The sequence below is a fragment of the Natrix helvetica genome, assembly GCF_964273705.1.
Source record: "Natrix helvetica genome assembly, chromosome: 2".
NCBI classification, from domain to species: Eukaryota; Metazoa; Chordata; class Lepidosauria; order Squamata; family Natricidae; genus Natrix; species Natrix helvetica.
In genome coordinates this window covers 102,966,798-102,991,285 of record NC_138552.1, presented here as the reverse complement: position 1 = coordinate 102,991,285, position 24,488 = coordinate 102,966,798, and the positions used below count along the sequence as shown (strand labels likewise).

Sequence of the window (24,488 nt, the reverse complement as noted above, 5' to 3'; positions counted from 1 at the left end):
CTGTCTTATTGCATTACAGTCTGGTCTGGAAGCATTACTGCTTCACACAGGAAGGTGATGCAGAGTGGTGAGGATGGCAGGGACATAGCATATAAGTTATGCTTGATCAGGGCCTGCAGGATAGTCTGGGACTTTGTGGGCTTTGTGGTATCTGAACATCCAGATTCAGTCATAGTTTTGTTCCATACAGTATCAACTTGTGAATGATAGTATCACCTTGCTCTTTCCGGTATCAACCTTCATCTTTCCAATATATACTCAAGATGGAGAGTGATGAACATTTATATGTATGAGTGTGTGTATAGTACACATACACACACACACACACACACACACACGTATTATGTATATGTCCCCTTCATGGATTACTGCCTTGTTGTGGTGAGGAGGCTTGCATAGCTCAATGAAGCTGTGAGCTATGCCATACAGGGCCACCCAAGACGGACAGAGCAATGTATGTGTACACTTTTGAGAGCAGGCAACAGAATTTCATTTTTAATGTGTGCCAGTGTGCCCACAGGAAAAAATGGCAATAAAAGTTATCTTTTATCTATTTTTTATCTTATCTTCAATAGTTGTAAAAACAGATGTGACTTACTTAACAACTGTCTTGTTTAGCAGTGACAATTCTGGTCGCAACTGTGGTCATAAACCAAACACTATCTGTAATGTAATGCATGCATGCCTCCAGTTTAGTGTACAGATTCTTGTAAATAGTTTAGAGATCACACTGTTCATATTATGTGGTATGGGTTGTTTTCCAGTTTGGCTTCCATAGCTTTCAATACAAATATTGATGTGATTTGGTGTTGGGATGTGCGGTTTAGTGTTTTTGATCTTGTTTTAACAATGTACATTAGGCTGGGATGTTGCAGAAAAATATAGTATCAGGAGCCTCACTATTCACATTTGTCTCCATTTGAACTCTAGCAGGTGATTGTAACAAATTATGCCACCCAGAATTGCTTTCAGGGTGATAGTTATGTGGATTGAACAGAAATGTAACTCAGGTCTGTAATGCTTGATCTGTCACCCTTTTTATGGATGCTGTGGTCATCAAACAACCCAAAATTTGGGAATGGGGTATGCGTGTGGGGTGGGAATGCAATCAGCCCCAGGGAAAAGAGAAGAGTGGAAGAGTAGGAATATAATAAATTTGAGTCAAGGAAACAGGAAAAACAAGAATCCTGTGTTGCTATAAAAGCAAATGAATTTATTATAGTGGAAAGTTTTGTGGGTCATAATTTAGGTCATCGTTTAAACACTGCAATATGTTAAGAGGAAAACTATTTATTAGTCTTTAAGATACCACATTTGTCCATTTTTTTTTTCTTTCTGGAGCAAAAAAATATATGTAAATCTCTTCTGAAAGTGACCGGCTGCCAAGCTTACCTGGAAGTAAGCTCTAATGAACAAGGAAAGGCTACGATCGGGGTTTTGCAGGCTCCCACACCCACAGCCTTTTCCACACGTGCGAGTCTGAGTTTTCCTCTCTCTCTCTCTCTCTCTCTTTTTTTTTTTGACCTTGAATCCAGCTGGAGCCGCAGCACCCGCCTCTCTCTCTCTCTCTCTCTCTCTCTCTCTCTCTCTCTCTCTCTCTCTCTCTCTCTCTCTCTCTCTCTCTCTCTCTCTCTCTCTCTCTCTCTCCCTCCCTCCCTCCCTCTCTCCCTCTCCCTCTCCCTCTCCCTCTCCCTCCCTCCCTCCCTCCCTCCCTCCCTCCCTCCCTCTCTCTGCCTTCTAGCAACGACTCTCTCTCGTGCCGTCTCCACGGGCTTCAAGGGCCTTTTGTAATTGGACTGCTTCCTGGTCATTCTGGCTACAGCTCCCTCCCCATCTCCTCCCGCACCTCGCTACAGACTCTTCGGGTCGCTTCCTTTCCCGTCATGCAAGAACAGAGGTACCTCGGGAGCCTTTGGGAGGCTGCATCAGCTGACCGGGTCTGCAGCAGTCAGGATGACAACCCGATTGCAGCATTTTGATGGGGGGCGGGAGAAGGTCTGCGGCGAGGAGAGTTCCATCGAAAGACGGAAAAACTCCCCCCCCCAACTCAGAAGCATCCTCCGTTTTCACAACCGGCTATTCCCCACCCCGGTTGGGAGAGGGGGGGGTGTATTTCTTTTTTTGTTTCTCCCGCCCACTTCTTTCCCCGAGCTTTGACACTTTGTTTTTGACACGCCTTTCGCGAAGGACTGCGTCTCGACAGCTTGAGACACCTCAACTAACAGCCATACTGTACGGTTAACCTTCAGACGCCCCTTTGGGGAAGGAACGTGGGGATGGGAGGGGTGAGGCGAGGCAAAGCACGCTGCAAAATCGATACACCATCAGCAACAGCTCAAAGGGGGATCCTTCCGTAATGCACCAGAAAGCCCGCTCTAACTGGCTTCCAGGCTTTCTATATTCGTCTCCAGTTTTTCCCCCCTCCCTTTCTTTCGTATCCCAGCTTTCCTTCCCGTCCCAGATGTTTAGACTCCTGAGAATATAACGCAGAGTAACCAAGCGTGGCTTCCGAGAGGCTTTGCACAAAAACTGCTGAGTTGGCTCCCCCTGCCCTCCCCCCCAACCCCAATTCTAGTCCCGCAAGCTATTCAAGAAAGCAGCAGATGTGTTCCGCTCAGTAAATGGTCTACTCTCGCTTTCCAATCCTGTCCTGTTAAAACAATACTTTAAACAAAAAATAAAATAAAAAAGAGTTCAGGTTATAGGCTACACTAGGTTTCCCCCTCGCCTCTCCAACCAATCCCCCTTATCCCCCAACTGTAGGTATGAGACTGGCAGACTCCTGCGGCAAGATGAGTTGCTATAAGCTTTTGCAACCCTTTACCGTGGGATTGTGGAGTGGCGCAAGTGGTGTGCGTGTGTGTGTGTGTGTTGGGTTGGGTGGGAGGCGGCGGAGAATGCTAGGCAAGAAATGCCGATCCAGCAGCCTCGGTAGAGCGGGAGGAGGAAGAGGAGGAGGAGGAGGAGGAAGGAGCCGCCGTTGTGTGTAAGGAGGGAATAGTGTCAGTGGGATGGTCCGGAAATCCCGTGATAAAAAGAGGGAGTAGTGAAAGTAAAGGCACTGTGGGCTCGTCCGTTCCCCGCTACTGGCTCACCGTCGCGCCCGAACCCTATTGGAAGGAGAGAACTTCTTACGTCCGCTCCTACATCCTTCAAACAGAGGCTTTCGCTCCTGAGGCACACATGGAATTGGCTACAGAGGGTGCTTGATCTGCTGAGAAAAGAAGAAAAGCAGTTATTTTTTTGCCTTCGCTGCGACTTAAAGGGAACGCAGAACTGCGGGAGCGCAGCCACCGAGAAAGGTACCCCCTCCACACATCCCAAACCCCCTCTTTGAAAAGGACGGCGCTGTCCAGGGTGCTGATGCTTTCGTATTCCGTAGCGTATCTTAAGTAGTACTGTAGGCTAACACCGCCCGGACGCGAGGAAGTGTCCTTGGTGCTGAACAGTCTCTTTCTTCTCCTTCAAATACCTTGCTGTTCAGAGCAGCCCCACAGAGTCGTAATTTCCCCTGTCTCGCTGTATAGTGGTGATGGTGGTGGTTTGCATGACTTTATGATTGCATAAATTGGTAGTTGGCTGTGCAGAAGAATTGGGAAAGTATTGTGAGGGCTCTATGGGACAGTGTTGTGATGTATGTAGTACACATTGAAAGCCTCTCTAAAGTGGAGCTGCAGGCATTGGCACTGGATTTCCCATGCACACTCTCTGATGATACATTACTATTTAAATGCTTCTTGTAAAAATAGAAGCAAAAAGAAACCTTTTACCCCAATTATTGTTTGCAACGGTGAGGTATGTAGTGTCACTATAACCTCGTTGGAATTTGAAACATGTACCACTTTGGTGCAGGAACTGATCCACCCCACCACTAATGTTAACCATTCTTCAGTTACAGAAGTTTTCAGCTAGAAAATGGTTAATTGGTGCAGCACTGTATTTCCTCCTTATAAATTCTCACAAAGTCCCATTTCCTTTCTTCTTTAGAAAAATGCAGCTAATTAGGTCTTTTCAATGGCATTCTTTTAAAGTTTGATTTAAACATTTCTTTTCTGTTTTGAAATAATTTGTAGCATGTTTTATTTTCTCTGCAGAATCACGGGAGAAGGAATGTTATTGGCTAAATGTCTTATTCTTTTTTAATAGTGTTATCTACTTTTGGAGTTTTTGTGCATGAACATTCATAATCATGCTGATTTGCAAGATCACTGCCTCAACTTTATGGCTGCAATCTGAAATTCTGTGCCACAATGACTATAATCAAATCCATTGTTCTAGTCCAAAGAAAACTTCTGAACGATGTGTGTGTGTGTGTGTGTGTGTGTGTATAAATATGTATGAAAATCTTTGCGTTTTGGAGATAGGACTAGTCTAGCTTTTAGTTCTCCTTGAATTTGTGATAGTGATGTCAGTTTCAAATAATGGCATATTTTAAAATGTATTTGGTGTTTAACTTAATTTGACTAGCATGATTGTTCTAGCGAGTGATGCAGATGAGGCTGGCCATTAGAAGCTATCAGCAGAGAAGGCTGCTGCTGAGTATTCCAAGAGCATAAGTGCTTCAACCTTCAAATGCCCCCCAGCACTGCCTCTGTTTTGAACAGCTATTACTTCCCCACTTCTGGGCATTTTTTCAAGCAACCCGTAAGGATTACTGAAGTTTAACTTTGTGTCAGATAGGAAAGGACTAAATCCTATGATTTTTACATTGAACTTTAGAGCTCCTTATAATGGCGCAATCTAAAAAAGTAAAAAAAAACAACTCTGGAAAATCCCATTAAATAGTCATTTTGGAAAATAGACTAAGACCAAGAAAATGGCTATGTTCATCTGTCATTTTTTTTGAAAATTAAATTGGATTTTTTTAAACAAAATTCAGAGCAAATAGTAATCTGATTCAGGCTAAATTTGGATTTCAACCTAAATTCAGATTTTACTCCCTACAAATTCAGGCTATCCCATGATAACTTAGAAGCACAACATTATATACCCTTTATCAGCCTTCCTAAAGTGCATTTCACAGATTATATTATACTTTCTAGCTATTCGAAGCACAAGCAAGTAACTTTAGGGTGAGACATGCTGTGTGCATTTTCTGTATGCATGTACACCAAGCGTTTTCAACCTAGCAGATTTCTTAAAAGACAAGTAGCTCCACTGCAGAAGGAACTAAGAGAAGAGAGCGATAGCCCTCCCTAATGCTTTTTTTCTTCTCTTGCTTTGTGAATTCAGCTGCAGGCTGAACCTCAGGAATTTGTCTCCACCTGACTTGCATGTGAGAACTGCTCTGGTGGGAAGGAATCTAAAGCCATCATCATGGAATTTGTAATGAAACAAGCTTTAGGAGGTAAGAATTAAATTGTGCTATTGAGTAATTGCTTAATAGGTAGAAGGAATTGTAAACTGTCAACATGGAATGTATGACAAAAGCCCAGTTGATGTGGTGGGTGCTGTTGCGCATGATCTGAATTCATGACTTTTCCTCTGCAGTGAAGTTTTCATTGCGAACAACGCAGATTTCCTATTGACAGCTTTGGTGAAAAGAACCTTGGTCTGCATCACTGAGCTACTAAATGGAATATACAAATAATTTACATTCCCTCTTTTACATTCCCCTCTCCCAATGAGTTGTGTACACCTTAACCATCCCATAGATCGTTTGTTTTAGATGAAGCATTATTACATTATTGAATGTTCAATCCAGTAGGGGGCAGAAGTGAGAACTGTCTCAAGTCTATGGTGGGTTCTGAATGATCTGTCCTGAATGCAGAAATATATATGTTTTCTACTATGGGTTCACCAGTGATTCCTCCTAATGAATCAAATAACTGTCCAATTTATTGTAGGAGAGGTAACATGTGCAGGATAAGATTGAACACATTTAAGTAAGTTAAACTGTCATTGCTTTCATTCAAGGGATGGGATATCAGCAAACCTAATTTTACAAAGAATTAAAAGGTTTCTGGCTTTGACTCATTCAACCAGCTCAAAATTTCTCCAGGTTCTTAAGGAAAATTCATATCAATCAAACTACTTTCAAGTTCTTTGCTAGCTGTAATATAATATACAGTATCACCAAGAATTTTGATAACTGGAATATGAGGACATGGAACGTTGCAATAAGAAATCCAGTGGAGCTTGTTCATCAGCATAGTTTTTGTGAACTGTTTTGGCTGCTGTCTAATTTTTTAATGGTTGTCCTATTACATCTGTGGCCATGGGGGAAAAAAAAGAATGTTTCCAGAGACTGAATAAGAAAGTGCAGTTGAGAAAACTGCTGGATGACATTGCTATTCTGAACGTCTTTATGGTGGACTCATTCTCCTTCATCTCATCCGGCACATTATAGAGCATATCATAAAATGCTCCTCCATTGATCGGCATTTCCAAATCCTATTAAGCCTTGAGTTGAAAGGTGCAGACCATTATTCAGATAGTTTGCAAGTCATGTTGGCTTTGATTTTTGTTCCACCTCAAGATCTATCCCGTTAGAGGAAGGATTGTTGTTTATGTTGTGCTGTGTGGATGCAATTTGCAATATAAACACATTAAGAAGCTATTTACTTGATCAGCCTCATTTCTATTCAATTTAATTATGCCTTACATATCAGGAAAATAAGCATTTTTTCTTATTTGCAAATGAATTAAATGAAGAGTGAACTCCTCAAAAGAAAAGAAAACAATATTTATTTTCCATTTTGTTGGCTGCAATTCTCTCTCTGGTTAGGTGCAGAAATCTCATTTCATTCGAATTCCTTTTAAAGGACTTCATTCTTGGAAGTACATAATATGATTCAGCTTTTTTATGGGTAGAGCTGCATCCATAGGAAAGGACTAACAAAGGACCCAGGAGGCTCTTTTCCCTGCATGGCTCCCCTTCAGCATAAATACTTCATTGAATTTGGTCATTGCAGAGATAAGCAGGCATACCAGAAATCACTTTCCTGTTTGGTGGCTTGCTTGGCCTGAGAATTAGCAAGGAAGTAAGGCAGTGGATTCCATTAAACCATATTCTTTTTTCTGAAAAATGCCCATAATGCCCATAAATCCTTTTCACTCGGTCGATGTGTGAAGATAGCATTTGCATCACTGAACATGGCAATATTTCATATTTTATGCTGACGTTATTTTCACTGTTGAAATATCAAGTGTGCCTATTGAGAAGACTGCTTAAATAAATAAAAAAACATGGGATGAACCTCCAAATAAAAAAAATGTTTCTGATGAGGATTTTCACACTCCTAATTGTAGATCTATTTTTTAGACCATGAATGGAGCCTTCTGCTCCATAGAATCCCAAATGTAGGAATTTTGACAGATGACTCTCCATTTTTGAACACATGCAGTGGAAGAGAGTCTACCCCTTCTTAGGCAACTCTTGCTCTTACATGAGGGTTTTATTTCTTGACATTCAAAAAGAAATGTGTCTTCCTGGAATGAGAAATCATTAATTGTGGTTATGCAGGTTCTTATGTGCATCAAATGAAACAAACAAAATGTTGAAAATTGCTTACCAAACACATCTTAATTATATTAAAGTAACCAAAATGTCTTTAGAATCCCCGAGGCACATCACAATTTTTGAGCACCCATAATGTTTGGAAAGTTGAAAACTTTGACGTGCCCTATCAACAACATTTGAAACTTGAAGAACATAAACACACGTTCAATGGGCAAGAAAGGAAAACTACATTGAAAATTACACAACATCTCTAAGTAGGAGTGCCAGCCTGAAAGAGAATAGGATAATACTGGAATAGTAGAGATGCGAATCTTATGCCTCCAGGTGTATCACTTAACTACATCTTCTAGTATTTCTAATTAATATTGGTTGGGATTTCTGGGAACTATAATTCAATTTCCCCTGAAGCAGCACAGATCTCTTGCACTTTCTTAAGGAAGCTTGATAAAGTATTCTGCTTGAAAAGAAGCCTGTAACAGGAACTGAATTTATTTTGAAAAAAAAATCAGTATAATAATTCTGTCAGAATTTTGCATGTCCAATAGTATCTGTTGTGGATTGGGGGGCGGAGGGAGAAACTGATAAGAAGGGATGAGGATGACAAGAGCAATGTCAGGGGACTGCTTCTTTTATACATGCATTATGACATTGTACTCACATACAAAAGGAGTGGAGCGGTTTTTTTTAAATACGGAGTTTAAAAACCCAAGTATTTTTTTCACCATTGTGACAAAAGCAGCAAATCTCTGAAGATATTAATAGCATGTACTTCTTAATATGTTGCGCCTTGATTTTATTGTTTGGTATCTATAAATTTATAGGCATTGGTGCTGAAAATTGCTTTTAAAATTATTCATTATTTCTTTTTTCATAGCATTTTCTTCTCTGCACTTTTCTGCAACAATTAGGAGGGGGTTTTTTTTAGTCCTTTTTGTCTTCTTGTGAATTTCTTCTGAGTCTAACAACCTTGCTTGGATTTCACTAGGAACTTTGGATCGTAAGAGAGATGTCATTTTTATATATTGGATTGAGTTAATTAGTTACAGTATACCTGCAATAACCCCACTGAGTTCAATAAAACATGAAATAAATATGTTCTAATCATGATTGAATCCAACTCATGACCTTATCCTGAAGCTAATGACATAATTTATGGGTCTACATCTGATAGTCTATGGAATATACTAGCATACAATATATATGTGATTTATCTATATCTGGTTGATATTGATGTTAGATTTCCCATATTATTCCACTCAATTATGGTATCTACATTTATTTTATGAAATTTTCCTAAAGATTAAAAATTTGTGTACAGTCCACCCCCACCCCCCCATGTGCCTTTTAAGCAATGCGTGTATCTATCATAAATGCTTTTCTACCACAAGAATTCTCAATACTTATCTCCTTTTTACTACATCTTTTAAAATAATTTCTTTGGGTGATAATATTTTGAGTAGAAAGGGACCACAGTTGCAAGGTCTACTCTCAGTTGTCTCTGTGTCACAATACCATCTATTCTGGCAGTACATGCCTTATAAATTGATTTTTCAATCCTTAATATAAAGGAATGGGTTGGGGAGAGGTTGAAGATAGGGAGAGAAAAGCAGTAGATATCAAGTTTCTCTCATCTTACCTCAACTCAAATTGCCACTTTAAATATAGAAATGGGAACTACTTCAAAGTCATGCTGTTTGTAGACATGCACAACCAATTATTAGCAATATACACATGGACTATATTTAATTTTGTTAATTTTGTAGTATGAAAACTCATTGGGAATCAACATGAAAACTGCTCACTGTATCAATTTAAAATCATCTATTGGGAAACCAGTAATGTTTTGACTAAGGTAATACATGCATTATTTAAAATTATGCATCGTAATGTCCTTAGATTTCATTTCTCCTAGATTGTCCCTTTTCAAAAATATCTGTTATATTATATTAAAGTGAGGAAATACAAGTTGTTATAACAGTTTCCTGTTTTCTAATTTGGTGCCTTAACCTTTACACCAAACTGGCTCTCAGAAAATGCTTCAAAATATGCTTTCTACAAATTTAGCCTGCAAATATTTTGCAATTGGTGGAATAAATCAGGGAATCAATATAAAGGACAGAGAGGCTATGTTCACCACACAGGCTGGAAATGCTTTCTGAATAAAAGTGCATTTTCCCACTTGAGGCTTGAGGTTATAATAACAGGGTTGGCTTCCATTGATTTGTTTGGCAATTTTAAATAAGCTAATTTCAAAGGAGTTGGACTTGGTCACTGCACAAACACATTAATACAAAACAAAGCAAATTAAATCTACCGAGTCCTTTGATTTGCTTTTTAGAATGTGATTTTTGTCATTACCTAGAAACAATGACAAGCCTGCTTATGGGCTTGACTTTATTCCGAATTGCCAGACAGTTAGAATTCAAGAATTTATTTGCAGCAATATTGATCCTGGAACAATGTCATCCAGGTACCTGCTATTTAAATTTAGAGCAATGCAAGCTGGAGGAGGAGGATCTTTTAGTCAAGAAAGATTTTAAAGTTGACTAAGAAGGAATGATGAAAACTAGAGAAAATATAGAGGGCCAGTTCAAGGCATTTTTGTCTCTGAAATGAGAAGCCATTCAGCTGCTACTTCTCTCTTATAACACAAAAATATAATTCTGATATAAATAAAATGATAGGTAATCAGGCACTCTTTGATGGCACTGTAAGGGCAGAGTTGGGAATAAATTGTGTTGCATTTGGTGGAACTTATTTGTGAATAGGTATTTATATTATACTGTAAATTTGATGCTTGAGGCTACTACAATTACAGAGCACATCTGCTACCAAGGGGTATTAGGAACACATCTGGCTGGAGAGATAGACAAGTGGGAGTTAAAAACATGCACACGTTTTCTGATGTATGGGACAGCAGAATCAATGGCACGAAATCATTCCATAAGATAGTAACAGCTGGGCACAAGAAACTAAAGGGGCAGAAGAGAGCAGCAGGAAGAACAGCAATAGCACTTAGACTTATATACCACTTCATAATGCTTTTACAGCCCTCTCTAAGTGGTTTACAGAGTCAGCCTATTGCCCCCAACAATCTAGGTCATCATTTTACCCACCTCAGAAGGATGGAAGAATGAGTCAACGACTCAGAAATTGAATGTGGACCATCCTAATTGGCCCTAGAGCTTATGAATTTTAAGTCAACCTGGTAGAATATACTTTCTGTGTTACTTTTCTCTCTTGTGCATTTGTGTGCATGGACTTTTAACGATGTAATGTTTTCAATGTATAAATAAAGAAAAAAATGGCATATGCATTTCTGAATGGCCCCTAATTTCTGGATTATGGAATTATATTGTAGTTTTCTCTCTAAGACGTAGGATGGCAAAGTAAGAGGTAGAGGTTTGAGATGGTGCACACAACCATATAGAACGCTGTTGTCTTGACAGGTTTGAAACACCAGTTTGCCTAGAGATCTATCTTCACCCATAACAGAAATTTGCTGATAAGACATTCTTTACATCAGCCGATTAAAAAAACATAAAGCACAAGGCCTTTTCAGGAGTTTATATTTATATTTAAGGAGAATTAATGGAACAAACCTTTTGTCAAAGAAGGTTTTGAGTTTTCCCCCTAACTCTGTTTTAATATTTCGCTTAGATTTTAATGGCTTGACTTTAATCCATTTTGCACATCTGTCTTTCATTAACTATTTTGTGACACTGTTTTTAAATGGTTCATGATGTTTATTGTAAGTCAAATGAAAGCAGGTTTGTATAAATATATAACATTTTGGCTTTTTTAGCACATAACTTTCAGTGTTTTGACCCCCCCTCCCCTTCATGAATGTTCATTGTTTGAGCTTATTCATTGTGATCAAATACAGTTCTTGAAATCCCTGCTAGATGGCAGGATAAATCACTTTGGAAGCTTGGAGTATCTGAACTCCTAATCAAATCAGGCAGAGAAACAGATGCTGCTTTCTTGAAAAGGTTTCTTCTTAAAGCATTTGTTACTAAGATTCTTCACTCAGGGCAGACACACCAAGTATAAAATTGAGGGAGGTTGAAATTATTGTAATGTGATGAGCTTCTTGTTCTATAATTCATTTATTTGAGTAGATCATCTTTCTAACGGTATGAGGGGAGTTGGGTTGCTTCTAGGATCAATAGTTGATATGATTGCATAGGTATTGAGTAGCCCCTATACATGACTTCTTTAAAATTTACTTTTTCTTTACATTTTATTCCCTTTATGTAATAATTTATTATATTGTAGAAAGGTGACTCAAAGATTCACATATAATTCTTTTTTTAAAAAAAATTAAAGGTGTATAGACACCATTAGTGTTAATTAACGCAGTCATTGGAATTAAGCTTGAAGAAATGAAAACTTCATATAAGTTGACTGTTGATTGCGAGCCAAAGCCAGATGCTTCAAGAAGCAATTTCACCCTTACCTAATTCTTTCTTACTTTATTTAAATAGGCTTTCTTTCTTCATTGTGCACCTGCATTTTTTTTAAAAAAAAGAACAATTCTTTATTGTTTTAATTTAAAAGCAACGCGCTACCTTTGAACACAAATCTGGCTGGAGAGAAAGGAAATGCAAATGAAGCAGAAACACATGCTTGTTGAAGTTGATTAGTTCTGAAATTTTTCTAGTTTTCTAGTTCATTTGCATTTCCTTACTCTCCAGCCAGATTTGCGTTTAAAGGTAGCGCTCTGCTTTTAAATTAGAACAATAATGGGAAAAAAAATAGGGTCACCCAATGAAGAAGGAAAGACAATTAAATGAAGTAAGAAAGAAATAGCCAAAACTATCTCTATTTTGGTTATATTCTTAAAACAGATATGCTAAAGTAATAAATGTAATATGTGAATACAGAATTGGAATGATTGCAGTGACGTGTGCATCAAATGGATATGAACATCGTTCACATGTCTTTTTGCAGCTTCTTTACCTGCTCCGGTTTCTCTTTCAATCCAGACCTATTACTTGCCTTCTTGAATAAGCTGCCACCTTGCTGCTCTGATAGAAACGTTGGCTGCCTTGCATGGTTAATAAAGGCAGAGCTGCTGTGATGTATGCCACATCAGCCTTGTCAGCTAAAATTGCTATTCTAATAATTTTATTTACTTTAAGACAGGGTTGCCAAACTTGATTTCATTGACGGCTGCATCAGGGTTGTGTTTGACCTTGGGAGGGGGGAGATGCAGGGTGCGCATGGCCAGGATGGGCATGGCCAGCATGATGTCACATGTTGGGGGGCGCCTGTGGGGGCAGGAGCACTCTGCCAGCAAAAATGGATTCCTAAGCTTCGTTTTCTGCTGTGACGGCCTCTTGCAACTTTCTGCCAGCAAAAATGGAGCTTGGAAAGGTTGCAGAGGCACCGTGGGCCAGTCCTTTGCTGTGTCCATGGTGACCCCGTGGGCCAGGTCTAAGCACCCTGTGGGCCGGATCCAGCCCCTGGGCCTTGAGTTTGACACCCCTGCTCTAACAGTCATGATGGCGGAGTGGTTAGAATGCAGTATTGCAGGCTAACACTGTCCACAGCCTCGAGTTTGATCCTGATCACGTCAAGGTTGACTTCTATCCTTCCATGGTAGGTAAAATGAGGAATCAGACTGTTGAGGATGACAATATACTGACTATGTTCACCACTTAGAGAGGGCTCTAAAGCACTATGAAGTGGTATATAAGTGCTATTGCTATTTAATTTTCTGAGTGTCAGTCCTTGTGCTGCCAGTTCATAGCTCATCTAAACCGCAAGGGACATTCAGACACACATGTATTTGGAAATATAATCTAATAAGAGGTCCTTAAAAGTCCATCTTGAGTCACCTTGTAAGTGAGATGGGAGGCATAACATGTAATAAAACAGCCCTGTGAATACAGAAATTTAAGTGGCTGGGAGGAGGGACATAACAGATTGAACTAGTTATGTATCCTCTTAGTGTCAGGCAGAAAGATTAGTTTCACAAATGAACCTCCAATTAAACTGATTTTTTTTTGCTACGCATGCCTATGCACAGTAATATTCTCAACTAATAGTTAGCACTTGCTAGGAATTAGTTAAAGGGTAAGCAGAATTCAAGAGGGATTGGACATAGCTTGCTTGTGGCTATGTAGGAATTCTAGGCTGGTGCTTCTTTTAACTCTGCCCCCAGATTCTACCAATCCTCCCCTTACATTTAGTGAACACAGCTGTCTCCTTGAAGAAGAGAATTTGATGGAGATAGATGCACACATTCACATTTTGTAGGTTCAATTTGTAGAACAAACAAATGCCTTTTCTATCTAGAACTCATCTGCACACACACCACCCATACGATCCCATCTGCAAAATCATGCTGCTTCAATGAAACAGGCTTACTTTGCAGAAAAGGAAGTCTTGACTGAAGTAATTGCAAGGGATTTGCTATGATGTGCTACACCCATTGATATATTGAATGTAAGCAAATGACTGGACTCGGGTGGTCTCCATTCAATTTCAGCAGTTTAATTTCATTTTTGTTTCTTTGAGCAGAAACTTGTATCCCCTCCATTATAGGACTGGACTGGGAAAATGGAAAATGTAATTGTCTAAATATAGTCAGCATTGTAACTGACTTAAAGAGATAAAGAAAATTAGAGCCCCATGCTTGTATATATGAATTGAGGAAAGCATTATTAAAGCTAAAATTATTGAGTGTCTTTGACAACTTTTCATGAAAAGAAAAGAACTGTGGTCTCTACTAAACTTTAGAAATTTTTTGGGAATATCAATGAATGTATCGACCAAATTTGCCTTATTTTCTAAACTTTCAAAGTGTCTTCTTGGCATGGCTCTTCCTAAAATAATCTGGGCAACATTAGAAATTGTGTCACAAGTAGGGAATTCTGTTTTGGATTGATAGCTAATTAAAAGAACAGAAAACAGAGGTTGGAATAAATAGACACATTGACAAATAAAAACAGCAGGAGCCCTGAAGGATTGATATGGGAAGAAACACTTTTAATCTATTCTGAAATCAGCATTTGAAAAGGGCAGGTTACTTTTAATATGGAAATGCACTTCTGCAGAGTTATATATGTACAGGAAGAAAAAAAAATACACTTGATAATTTGTAGAGATTGTCTTGCCCATATTTCTGATCAAAATCCAGCTCTGTATGTGTTTTTTTCCCCCTGATGATTGCATTTCCTCCTAAAATGTGACTTTTTGTATATATTCACTAGTGAGTTTAAACAATTAGGCATATGATCCTGCACTGTCCCATATGGAAAAATTTGGATAATCTGCAAAATTCAAATTAAAAAGAAAGGAATATGAATATGTTACATTATGTATTTTCAGGGTAACCTTAGTATGAAAAAACAGACAGATTTTCAGCTAATATGGTGACTCTTTAATAGCATACCTGCATGCCGCCTAAAGGGAATAATTATTCTTACATCAACTGAGAGATATTTGCCCTGGCTAATTGTTCTATGGTGTTTTCTTTTAAATGCATGTGTGCCAACCTTTCTGCTCTTTGACTGTAACTGCAACTAAAGTAGACATTTTATTCAGCAGATCAAAAAATTGATTTTCTTTAAGTGAAGGAGTCTGGCATCAGAATCCAGAAAGCTAAGTAGAAAATGTGAATGAGACCAGATTACTTTAAAATGCTGGGGGGGGGGGGATAAGCAAACAAACATGTAAACATTTTCCGCAAGAAATTCCAACAGAGCTGAGCTTGGGCAAGAGCTGAGCTCAGCTGATCATTCCCATCAAGCTTGTTGACAATATAAATTTAGATAAATTCATTGCTGCTGCAGGACAAATATAATTAATATATTAACTTTGGATAATGCAACTCTAGATTCCCAGGATGCTGAGATCACCTGCAACATATTGATTATCTCAGTTTGCCAAACTCTGCAGCTATGCAAAATTGACTGATTGTTAGATCCTTTGGTTGATGAGATGGAATTCTTATAGCTTATGGCTATTCCAATTCTGTAACTTCCAACTCCAGTCTGCTCAATCATGAATTAGTCTTTTGAACAGAACTAGGAGCATTTCTGGCAGACAGTTCTCCATGCTTTAGGTCAGTAAATCCAAAGTAATGTTTTTAACAGTTTACCTTGCCCTGAAGAACTGTCACTTCCCGTCACTGTCACCTTTCCCCCTTGAATAGGCATCAATCTCACAACTATGAGTCTACCACATTGAAGACAAAGAAATGGCAAGGTTGTTTGTACCCTCCCACTATATTGTCTTTAGCTATTACTGTTCCCATGTTCATTCCAAGCCCCTTTTCTAATTCCTCATTCTTCGCGTTTTCTTACACATCTGCTAACAGTAAACCACAAGCAACATGCAGTCAGACCCTTCCAGTCCCCTTCTCCAGATTTATACACAAATATATAAGAAATAAAAATAGAAGTATGGCTTAAAAATCATGGGAAGTCTTAATTCCACCCTTATCTTGACTCTGGCAACTATGCTTCAAGAATTTATTGCAGAGAAATTGTTTCTAAATGAGAAAGGGAAAGAGAGAAGAAAGGATCCTTTTCATAGACGATCCTCCAATTCATGTAAAAGATGTAAAAGATTCAAGGGATTATCTATTGAAAGCAAAAAACCAGGTTTGGTGTCATCATAAATTGATTCTGGCGATACTTCCAGAACTATTATCTAGCTTGTCAACTCCTGAATGTTTAGGGTAAAATATTTCAATGAATATATCGATGCCCTCTGGGAAGAAGGTCTCAGTTGATCAATGTGATGATGCTAAATTAGCCCACTTTCACACTAAATGTTGTTCAATTCAGGTCTCGAGATCCCAATTTTAGGAGAGAGAATGGCATTGGATCTGGCTTCATAGTTTCTTTCAAAAAAGCTGCTCATGTAATATACAAAGGTAGAGAGTAAGAGCTGATGCAGCAGTATCTCAGACATTTCTTTAAGTCCTCAGGAGGCACTTCGGCTTTTAAAGGAACACAGCAGGATTGAGTACCTGGTGATAATTGGAGGGAACAGCGATGGGTTGGATAAGGTTATTTCTACAAAATCTTTCAAGTTCTTTGAAATAAATGCCAATTTGTTATCTGAGTCTGGTCAGACAACCAACGCGTTGCAAATAATTGGTGTAGTGCTGTTGTTGAAGACATTTGTGAGGATGCTAAAAGTACTTATGCCTATTTTTAATAAGACTGTATACCATTAGGAAGTTTTTTTTCCTGAAATGGCCTTTCAACATCAATATGGATGGAGTCGAAGTGATGTCCCGGTGTTTGGAAGCCGTCGGGGTCTGGATGGGGGACAACAGACTCAAACTCAACCCCTCCAAGACCGAGTGGCTGTGGGTACCGGCACCTCGGTTCAGCCAGCTGACTCCATCGCTGGCCATAGGGGGCGAACAACTGTCCCCTGTGGAGCGGGCGCGCAATTTGGGCGTCCTCCTCGATGCCCGGCTGTCAATGGAGGACCATGTGGCAGCCGTGGCAAGGGGGGCGTTCCACCAGGTCCGCCTGGTGCGCCAATTGCGCCCCCTACTGGACCGGAGTGCCCTGCGCACGGTCACTCATGCGCTGGTGACGTCTCGCCTGGACTACTGCAATGCTCTCTACATGGGGCTTCCCTTGGGACGCATCCGGAGACTGCAGCTAGTTCAGAACGCAGCCGCGCGGGTTATTATGGGAAGTACACGTTACTCCCACATAACACCTCTCCTGCGCAAGCTGCACTGGCTACCTGTGGCCTTTCGGGTGCGTTTCAAGGTATTGATCACCATCTTTAAAGCGCTCCATGGCATAGGACCTAGTTATCTGCAGGATCGCATCCTACCACACACGTCCCTGTGACCTATCCGCTCACACAGGGAGGGGCTCCTCCTGGTGCCATCTGCTAGGCAATGCCAGCGGGCGACACCTAGGAGTAGATCCTTCTCTGTGATGGGCCCAACCCTCTGGAATGACGTCCCCCCAGACATTCGAACTACCACCGACCTCCGTTCCTTCCGGCAGAAGTTAAAGACTCACCTATTTCAATCAGCTGGCCTGGCACTTTCTTAGTTTTACCTCCCGGGGATTTATTTTATTTTTATTGGGTTTGGGGTTTTAATTGGGATGTTTTTAGGATTAGAATATATTTATTTCTTAGTACAGCCTATCTCCCCCTCCAAATGTATCGTAAATGTATTTTATTATTATGACTGATTTTATTTGTATTGACTGTACACCGCCCCGAGTCCCTTTCTGGGAGAGGGGGCGGTCTAAAAATCTAAGAAATAAATAAAATAAATAAAGTCTTAGGACTGGGAACCTAAGTGCTCTTGGGGTATTATGTCATCTGTGAGGTTTCAGTCAGGTTCTGCCTAATGTGTAATTTCTAGCCAAAACTTTTATCTGTTGCATTCAATGCATTTAGAATGATTTGATGACTCCCCTCTGAAGTAACAGTGTGGTCCTTCTTATGAAGAGATAAACTTCATGCAGATATCTATGTCTGTAGATTTTGAATGGTTTAAATGCTCCTGGCTTGTCAGCCACTCAACCTTTCCACACTAAGCATAATATATTTAATAATTTGGGATCTTGAGCAGTTAATTTTGTAATTTGATAAGCCTGAAGTGAAGGATCTCCAACAATAAGTGTTCAAAATTAATTGGAGTACAAAACACTTTGTTTCTTTTAGGCGAATCTGAGCATCAGTACTGGTTATTGTTTGTCTTGGCATGTAGGCAAGTGTACAATCATAAGCTTTAAATATATAATCATCTCTAGTGCAGCATGTGTAGTGATAACATTGATATTTGAAAACATTCCCAAAGAGGCTTACGGTCAACAGGAATTTTGAAGCTATGGCCATAGACAAAGGTGTGAAACTGTTTGACTCCAACAATAATAGCAAGGACACTTTGTGAGTGTAGTTCCATTCAATAGGAGACACAGTTTTAGAGTAGTAAGCAATTTGTGTGCTTCTGTAATTTGACAATTTGTGACTAAGCACAGCCCCAACCAAACGGAGAACTATCAATTGTCAGCAACAAGGTTTTTTTTTTTATTAAGATCATAATGTACAAAACAAGCTCAGCATCAAAAGCCGGTTTCTTAATATCTATTATAACCATGGAGAAAACACAATGTCCTCAACCAGTATCCTTGAAATATCAACAGAATATATTATAGTTGTTAATGGACATGTCAGGTGCAGAGTCAATTTCCATCTCAGTATCTTCCATCGTTCTATTCATTGATATTGTTGCAAACATTACATCATTTTAAGGCTCCTTCTTATACTCATTCTGAATGTGTTGGAGCTACTGATCCACATTATCCTCTGAACAGTTAAGTTCACGTGAAACTAAATGATGTGGCTTTTTGCTACCGTCTTTGGTTTCGCACTAATGGATTTTATGTGATATACTTATTTAAAATGGCCTTTGTTCCTGCAAAAATTGCCTTTCTCGTTCTTGAATCTGAACCATGAGTGATGATAAGTGTTTACTCCAAAAGATGAGTGACAATCAGGATGTCTGCACCTATGTGCAACCATTGCAAGTAGCACTCTACCCATACTCAGCTGAACCGGTTGCTCTGAATTGTAGATCTATTTGGTTGAATTGTTACTTATATTATTTAGTTTGTTGTATATTTGTTATCTTCTTCCATAATATGTAGTGGTGAGGAGCTTCATTTGGGTAGACCCTTGCTTGAGCCATGGCAAATGTTAATTTTGACTTTGACAAAGGTTTCTGGAGTATTTCCTGAAAACCTCCAATTCAAGTTCCTCCAACTGCAATGTTGTGAATCACTATAAATTTTGAGATAGCTTGTTGAACCCACTTATGCTATTTAAATCTCTGTACAATGATTAATGGTGCAGGGTAGCTTCAGTAATTTCACAAGTAATAGTCCTTATTATAGCAAAAGTCTGGGCCCTGCAGACAATCAAAATGTGAATTCATGTTTGTTCAGGACTACCTTTGAGATAAAAGCTTCACTGCAGGAAGCAGGGTAGCAAATATCTTCTACTATTCAATGTGTCCAAACCCAGATGATATTTTATTTTTTTCTGAGGATTTGCTTAGGTTTTCAAACAGAGGTTGCTTACCAAAATATATTAATATCTCCCTACTCATCTATCAATAATGCCACTTGATACTGGAAAGAAGTGAAACAACTTATGTGAGCAAAAAGACCAACTCCTCTATTGTAGCAAACTGTCATGCCTTGCTGATAAAATTCTGCCCAATAGAGGTAGTCTTCAACTTACAACCACAATTGAGCCCTAAACTTTATGTGGTTAAGTGAGGAATTTAAGTGAATTTTGCCCCATTTTACAACGTTTCCCACTAATGTTTGCTAAGTGAATCATTGCAGCTCTTAAATTAATCACATGGTCGTTAAGTGAATCTGATTTCCCCATTGACTTTGCTTGTCAGAAGATTGCAAAAGGGGATCACATGACCATAGGACACTGCAACTGTCATAAATGTGAGTCAGTTGTCAAGCATCCAAATGTAAATTACAAGACCATGGTGTGTGTGTGTGTGTGCGCGTGTGCGTGCCCTGCAACGGTTGTAAGTGTGAAAACTGGTCCTATGAGTCACTTTTTTCATTGCCGTTGTAACTTCAAAAGGTCACTAAATGAACCAGTGTAAGTCCAGGACTATCTGAATGGCTTTCAAAGTACATGAGCTGCCCTGGACAGAAAATATATTAAAAACACACAACACTCCCTTGCATGTACAACAGAACACTCAGGCACTTATTCTGCTTTGTCAGGGATTTCTAATCTAAGATGTTGGATAACCATTTGTCTGAAGTGGTACAGGGTTTCCTGCCTAAGCAGGGGGTTGGACTAGAAGACCTCCAAGGTCCCTTCCAACTCTGTTATTCTATATTATTCTAAGATGGAATTCAGCCATTGAGCACTTGAAAAATTAGAATCATTTTCCATAGTATGTAACATTTTGGAAACACATCCATGTGTTTCTGAAATGTAAATATTGACAAATATTATTTGGATTGCATGATATGAATTGGGATGGAGACAGAATCACCCAAGCAGCTGTCATGAACTAAGGGAAGACTGCAACACATATTCTCCTTTTTCTGGTCTAGTGCCCTAACCACTATATCAAACTGGGTCTCATATTGGCAAGCAGGTACACATTGGGAATAGACATTGGCAAGAATATACTCCAGGAAGATTTCCCTATCACAGGAAGAACTGTGTTTGGCTGATGTTTTTTTGTTGATTACGCATTCAAGGCAAACCTGTGTTGTACGTAACTGTGTCACGTGGAAGAATCTCCTAAGGCCACGTTCAAATTCAGCATATTTTTGAATGTAGCCACAAATATTTTTTTCAAACATGCCAAACACTTGATAAGATGGGGGCGTAGTACTTTGACTGAACTGTAACTAAGTTATAATGTTTTCAATGGAGAAAGATGTGAAAAATGAGACAAACACGCTTTAGAAACTCATAACTGTATTTTCATACAAGTCTTCGTTGATTAAACCAGCTAACGGATGATATGGAGATGATGCAGAACAACTCGTGCAAAAATAAATTACGTGAACTTTAAGGAGCCATAATATTTTTAATCTCATTTAGAATAGAAATGCGGCCCAAAGAGAAATTCAACATACACTATATTGCCAAAAGTATTCGCTCACCCATCCAAATAATCAGAAGCAGTTGTGAGTGAATACTTTTGGCAATATAGTGTATATCAGGAGTTCATTATTTTCTCTCTTCCCTAACCAGATTTTTTTTTTTGCTGAAAATAAGCTAACAGCATCCAGTTTAATAATTCCAAGCTGGTATTTCTTTCCTCCATATTCATTGGTATTGCAGAGAAATGCCACAGCTTTTTGATGAAATCAGTGTTTTGTTCTCCCCATGGAGAGCTGAAAATCTGATGGGGTCATTTATAAAGAAAGGCAAAATAAAACATTGAGAGCACTGAGAGCAAGAGTAAGCAAACCCTGTAGCAACCCTCCTTCATCCTTCATTTGGTGGCAAACTCATGAAATATGTTGACATTAGTTGTCTATTTATCATTCTGATGCATCTGTAAATGAAGTAGATTAACTCACAAATGCAGCAGGAGGGCAGATGAGTAACTAGCAAAAGTACATTTTATGAGGACACTTTTGGCACAATTTTTGCCATTAGAAAACAAATGGAGCCTGGGAAGGAAAAGGAAAAAAAAAGGTATCGGGGAAGTGAAATACAGAACCATTCATAATGATAGACCTTTCCTGGATCTCCCTGTGGTTTTCCCTTGATAATATTTGGGTGCATGATGGAGTACCAAATTCCTAGTCCAGTGGACCACTCACAGAAGTCTGGTATATCAAGTCTTTGTGAGTAAGGTATAGGTAAAGGTTCCCCTCGCACCTTTGTGCTAGTCGTTCCAGACTCTAGGGGGCTGTGTTCATCTGAAGACATCTCCATGGTTATGTGGCCGGCATGACTAAACACCAAAGCGCAAGGAATGCTGTTATCTTCCCACCAAAAGTGGTTCCTATCTTTTTACTTGCATTTTTATCTCCTTTCGAACTGCTAGGTTGACAGAAGCTGGGACAAGTAAACAGGACCTCACTCCCTAGGGATTCAAACCGCCAAACTGCCGACCTTTCCGATCGAAAAGCTCAGTGTCTACTGAGCCACTGTGTTACTCTTTGTGAGTAAACAATGACTAATCACCCTAGAAAAATGTTCTTCTGAATTATTCTGAATTATTTATCAGAGCCTTAAGGGCTTTGCTCTATAGTATATGATTCCTAGAATTTGATCTGGATTGGAGTAATTCATGAACCCAAGAAAAAGCAAATGGGCTTGACCCACAGTGACCCAGTCCAAAATCATCATCATCATCATGCTCCTCCTCCTCCTCTTCTCACAATCTCTGGCTGCATGTTTTGTTGAACTTAACATGGAATAACTAAGAAGTAATGTAACTTACAGTGGAAAAAATTAACAACTGGTTCAATCAAATGGGGTAGATCAGACATTTGGTTAATGCATCAATGAAAAAGTATACCAAATTTTCTACCGGTGTTTTCTTTGTCTCTTTCTTATTGTTTTTTTTAAAATTTCATAGATTCATCTACTTTATTGACTCAGGCCTAGCAATGATATCTTATCTTTATTTGATGCCTAGTGGAAGGCAAAACAAAACAAAAACTACAAAAATGTGGCTAATCGGAGGGTGGAGATGGGACTTCTTTTTGACCTCAGAAATGGCATTTCTACCCAAACTCTTTAAAAACAGTTGTGAAAACATTTTAGCACTTTGAAGTCAGATATAATAATAATAATAATAATAATAATAATAATAACAACAACAACAACAACAACAACAACAGCAGAATTATTTTTAATTATATTTAATTGAAAGCACAAAAGAATTTAGCCAAGACATTGGTATGCAGTTTGGAATTGACAAATGTGCAACAATGGCAACCAAGGCAGGCAAGGTCCTAGAAGATGATAGAATACAACTTGAGAATGAAGAAATGATAAAGGCAGTAAAACCACAAGAAGGCTACAAGTACTTGGGGATTTTAGAGGCCTCTGACTTAATGCATAATAAAGTCAAGGAATTAACCTCAGCCAAGTACATTTGACGAATTCACAAGATATTAAAGTCCAAACTGAGTGGAAGAAACATCATAAAAGCCATAAATACCTGGGCTATACCTGTAATTCGATACTCTGCAGGAATAATTGACTGGACCCAAATGGAGTTGGACAATTTGGACAGAAAAACAAGGAAGCTTATGACAATGAATCATGCTTTGCACCCTAAAAATGATGTTGACCGATTGACCGATTTTCAGGAGTACTGAAAAAAGAAACAGAAGGCTTTATTTTGGCAGCTCAAGAACAAGCATTAGCCACAAACTGCATGAAGGCAAAAATTCAACATGTTACCACCAACAGCAAATGTCCCCTCTGTAATGAGAAAGATGAGACAGTTGACCACTTGATCAGCGGGTGCAGCAAAATTTCACAAACTGACTACCTACAACGCCATGACCGCATTGCTAAGATTATTCACTGGGCCAAAAATAAGTCATCATTGGTACATGTTTCTGGTAGTAGCTGACATAACAGTAGACGGGTTGGGCTCTGTGTCTCTCCATATTTACATAGCATGTTGCAGTTGTGGGTTCCTACTAGTTCGGACCAGTTTGGTCAAACCTGTAGTGCCATGGCGGCCTGGGCCGCTGGAACTGGCAGCAACCCAGGCCTGTCATGCCCCCGAACTGGTTCCCTGGTTTCGTCTGCTGTCACCGGCATGCTTCTGCGCATGCACGAGTGAGACGAGCAGCATGCAAGCAGAATGCCCTCTCAGCGAACAGGTAGTAAACCGATTAGGAACTCACCACTGGCATGTTGTTATCTGCTAAGAGCCTCCACTTGAGCATATTTGTTTTATATTTAGGAACTCCAACTCTCAACCTATTCAGGGTCATCCAAGCAGTATAAGGGAGGTCAGATCCTTCAACCAGATCCTCTTTCAATGTTATTGATTTAAAGTTAATATTTTGCTAACTTTAGATTTTTATCTCTTGCTCTAGAACTCCATAAGACTACAAAAAGAGAGTTTTCCTGCTTGTGTAAAAATCAATAGTATAGAGAGGAGTGAAGACAAGTGGGGTGATTATATTTTGTGGTTAATTAGACCATCCTCAACTCAGAGTGACCCTTGTGATTAGACTCTTGTTGATTGTTCCAATATTAGCAATCCTTGAGATCAGACCACTATAGATTGCCCAAATTGTGATGAGATCACATTGATAGGTAGTACAAGCTTATTTAGAGATGTTGAGGAAGGGCAGAGCAGGGGCAGGTCTCGAATTAGGAGCACAAAAGTGTTTGGAGAACACTGTGAACCTGATCTGAACAAGTGGTTGTTGAGCTCCAGAAGCTAAAATGGACAACAACAACAACAGCAACAGTAGCAACAAAATAGCATTTAATACTAAATCAGCTGAACTCAGACAGAGGGTTGCATCTTAACTTAGGTGGA

General features: G+C 39.3%; 1 protein-coding gene across 1 annotated transcript in view; it reads left to right on the top strand.

Moving 5' to 3' along the window:
• The first annotated feature begins 3,079 nt into the window (after window positions 1-3,079).
• Window positions 3,080-24,488, top strand: part of CPLX1 (complexin 1) — a 185,507-nt gene continuing 164,098 nt past the window's right edge. Inside the window, exons 1-2 of the mRNA XM_081943295.1 lie at window positions 3,080-3,302; window positions 5,233-5,347. Coding sequence (XP_081799421.1) covers window positions 5,317-5,347 — 31 coding nt within the window. The 5' untranslated portion in view covers window positions 3,080-3,302; window positions 5,233-5,316. The remainder of the gene's footprint in view (window positions 3,303-5,232; window positions 5,348-24,488) is intronic.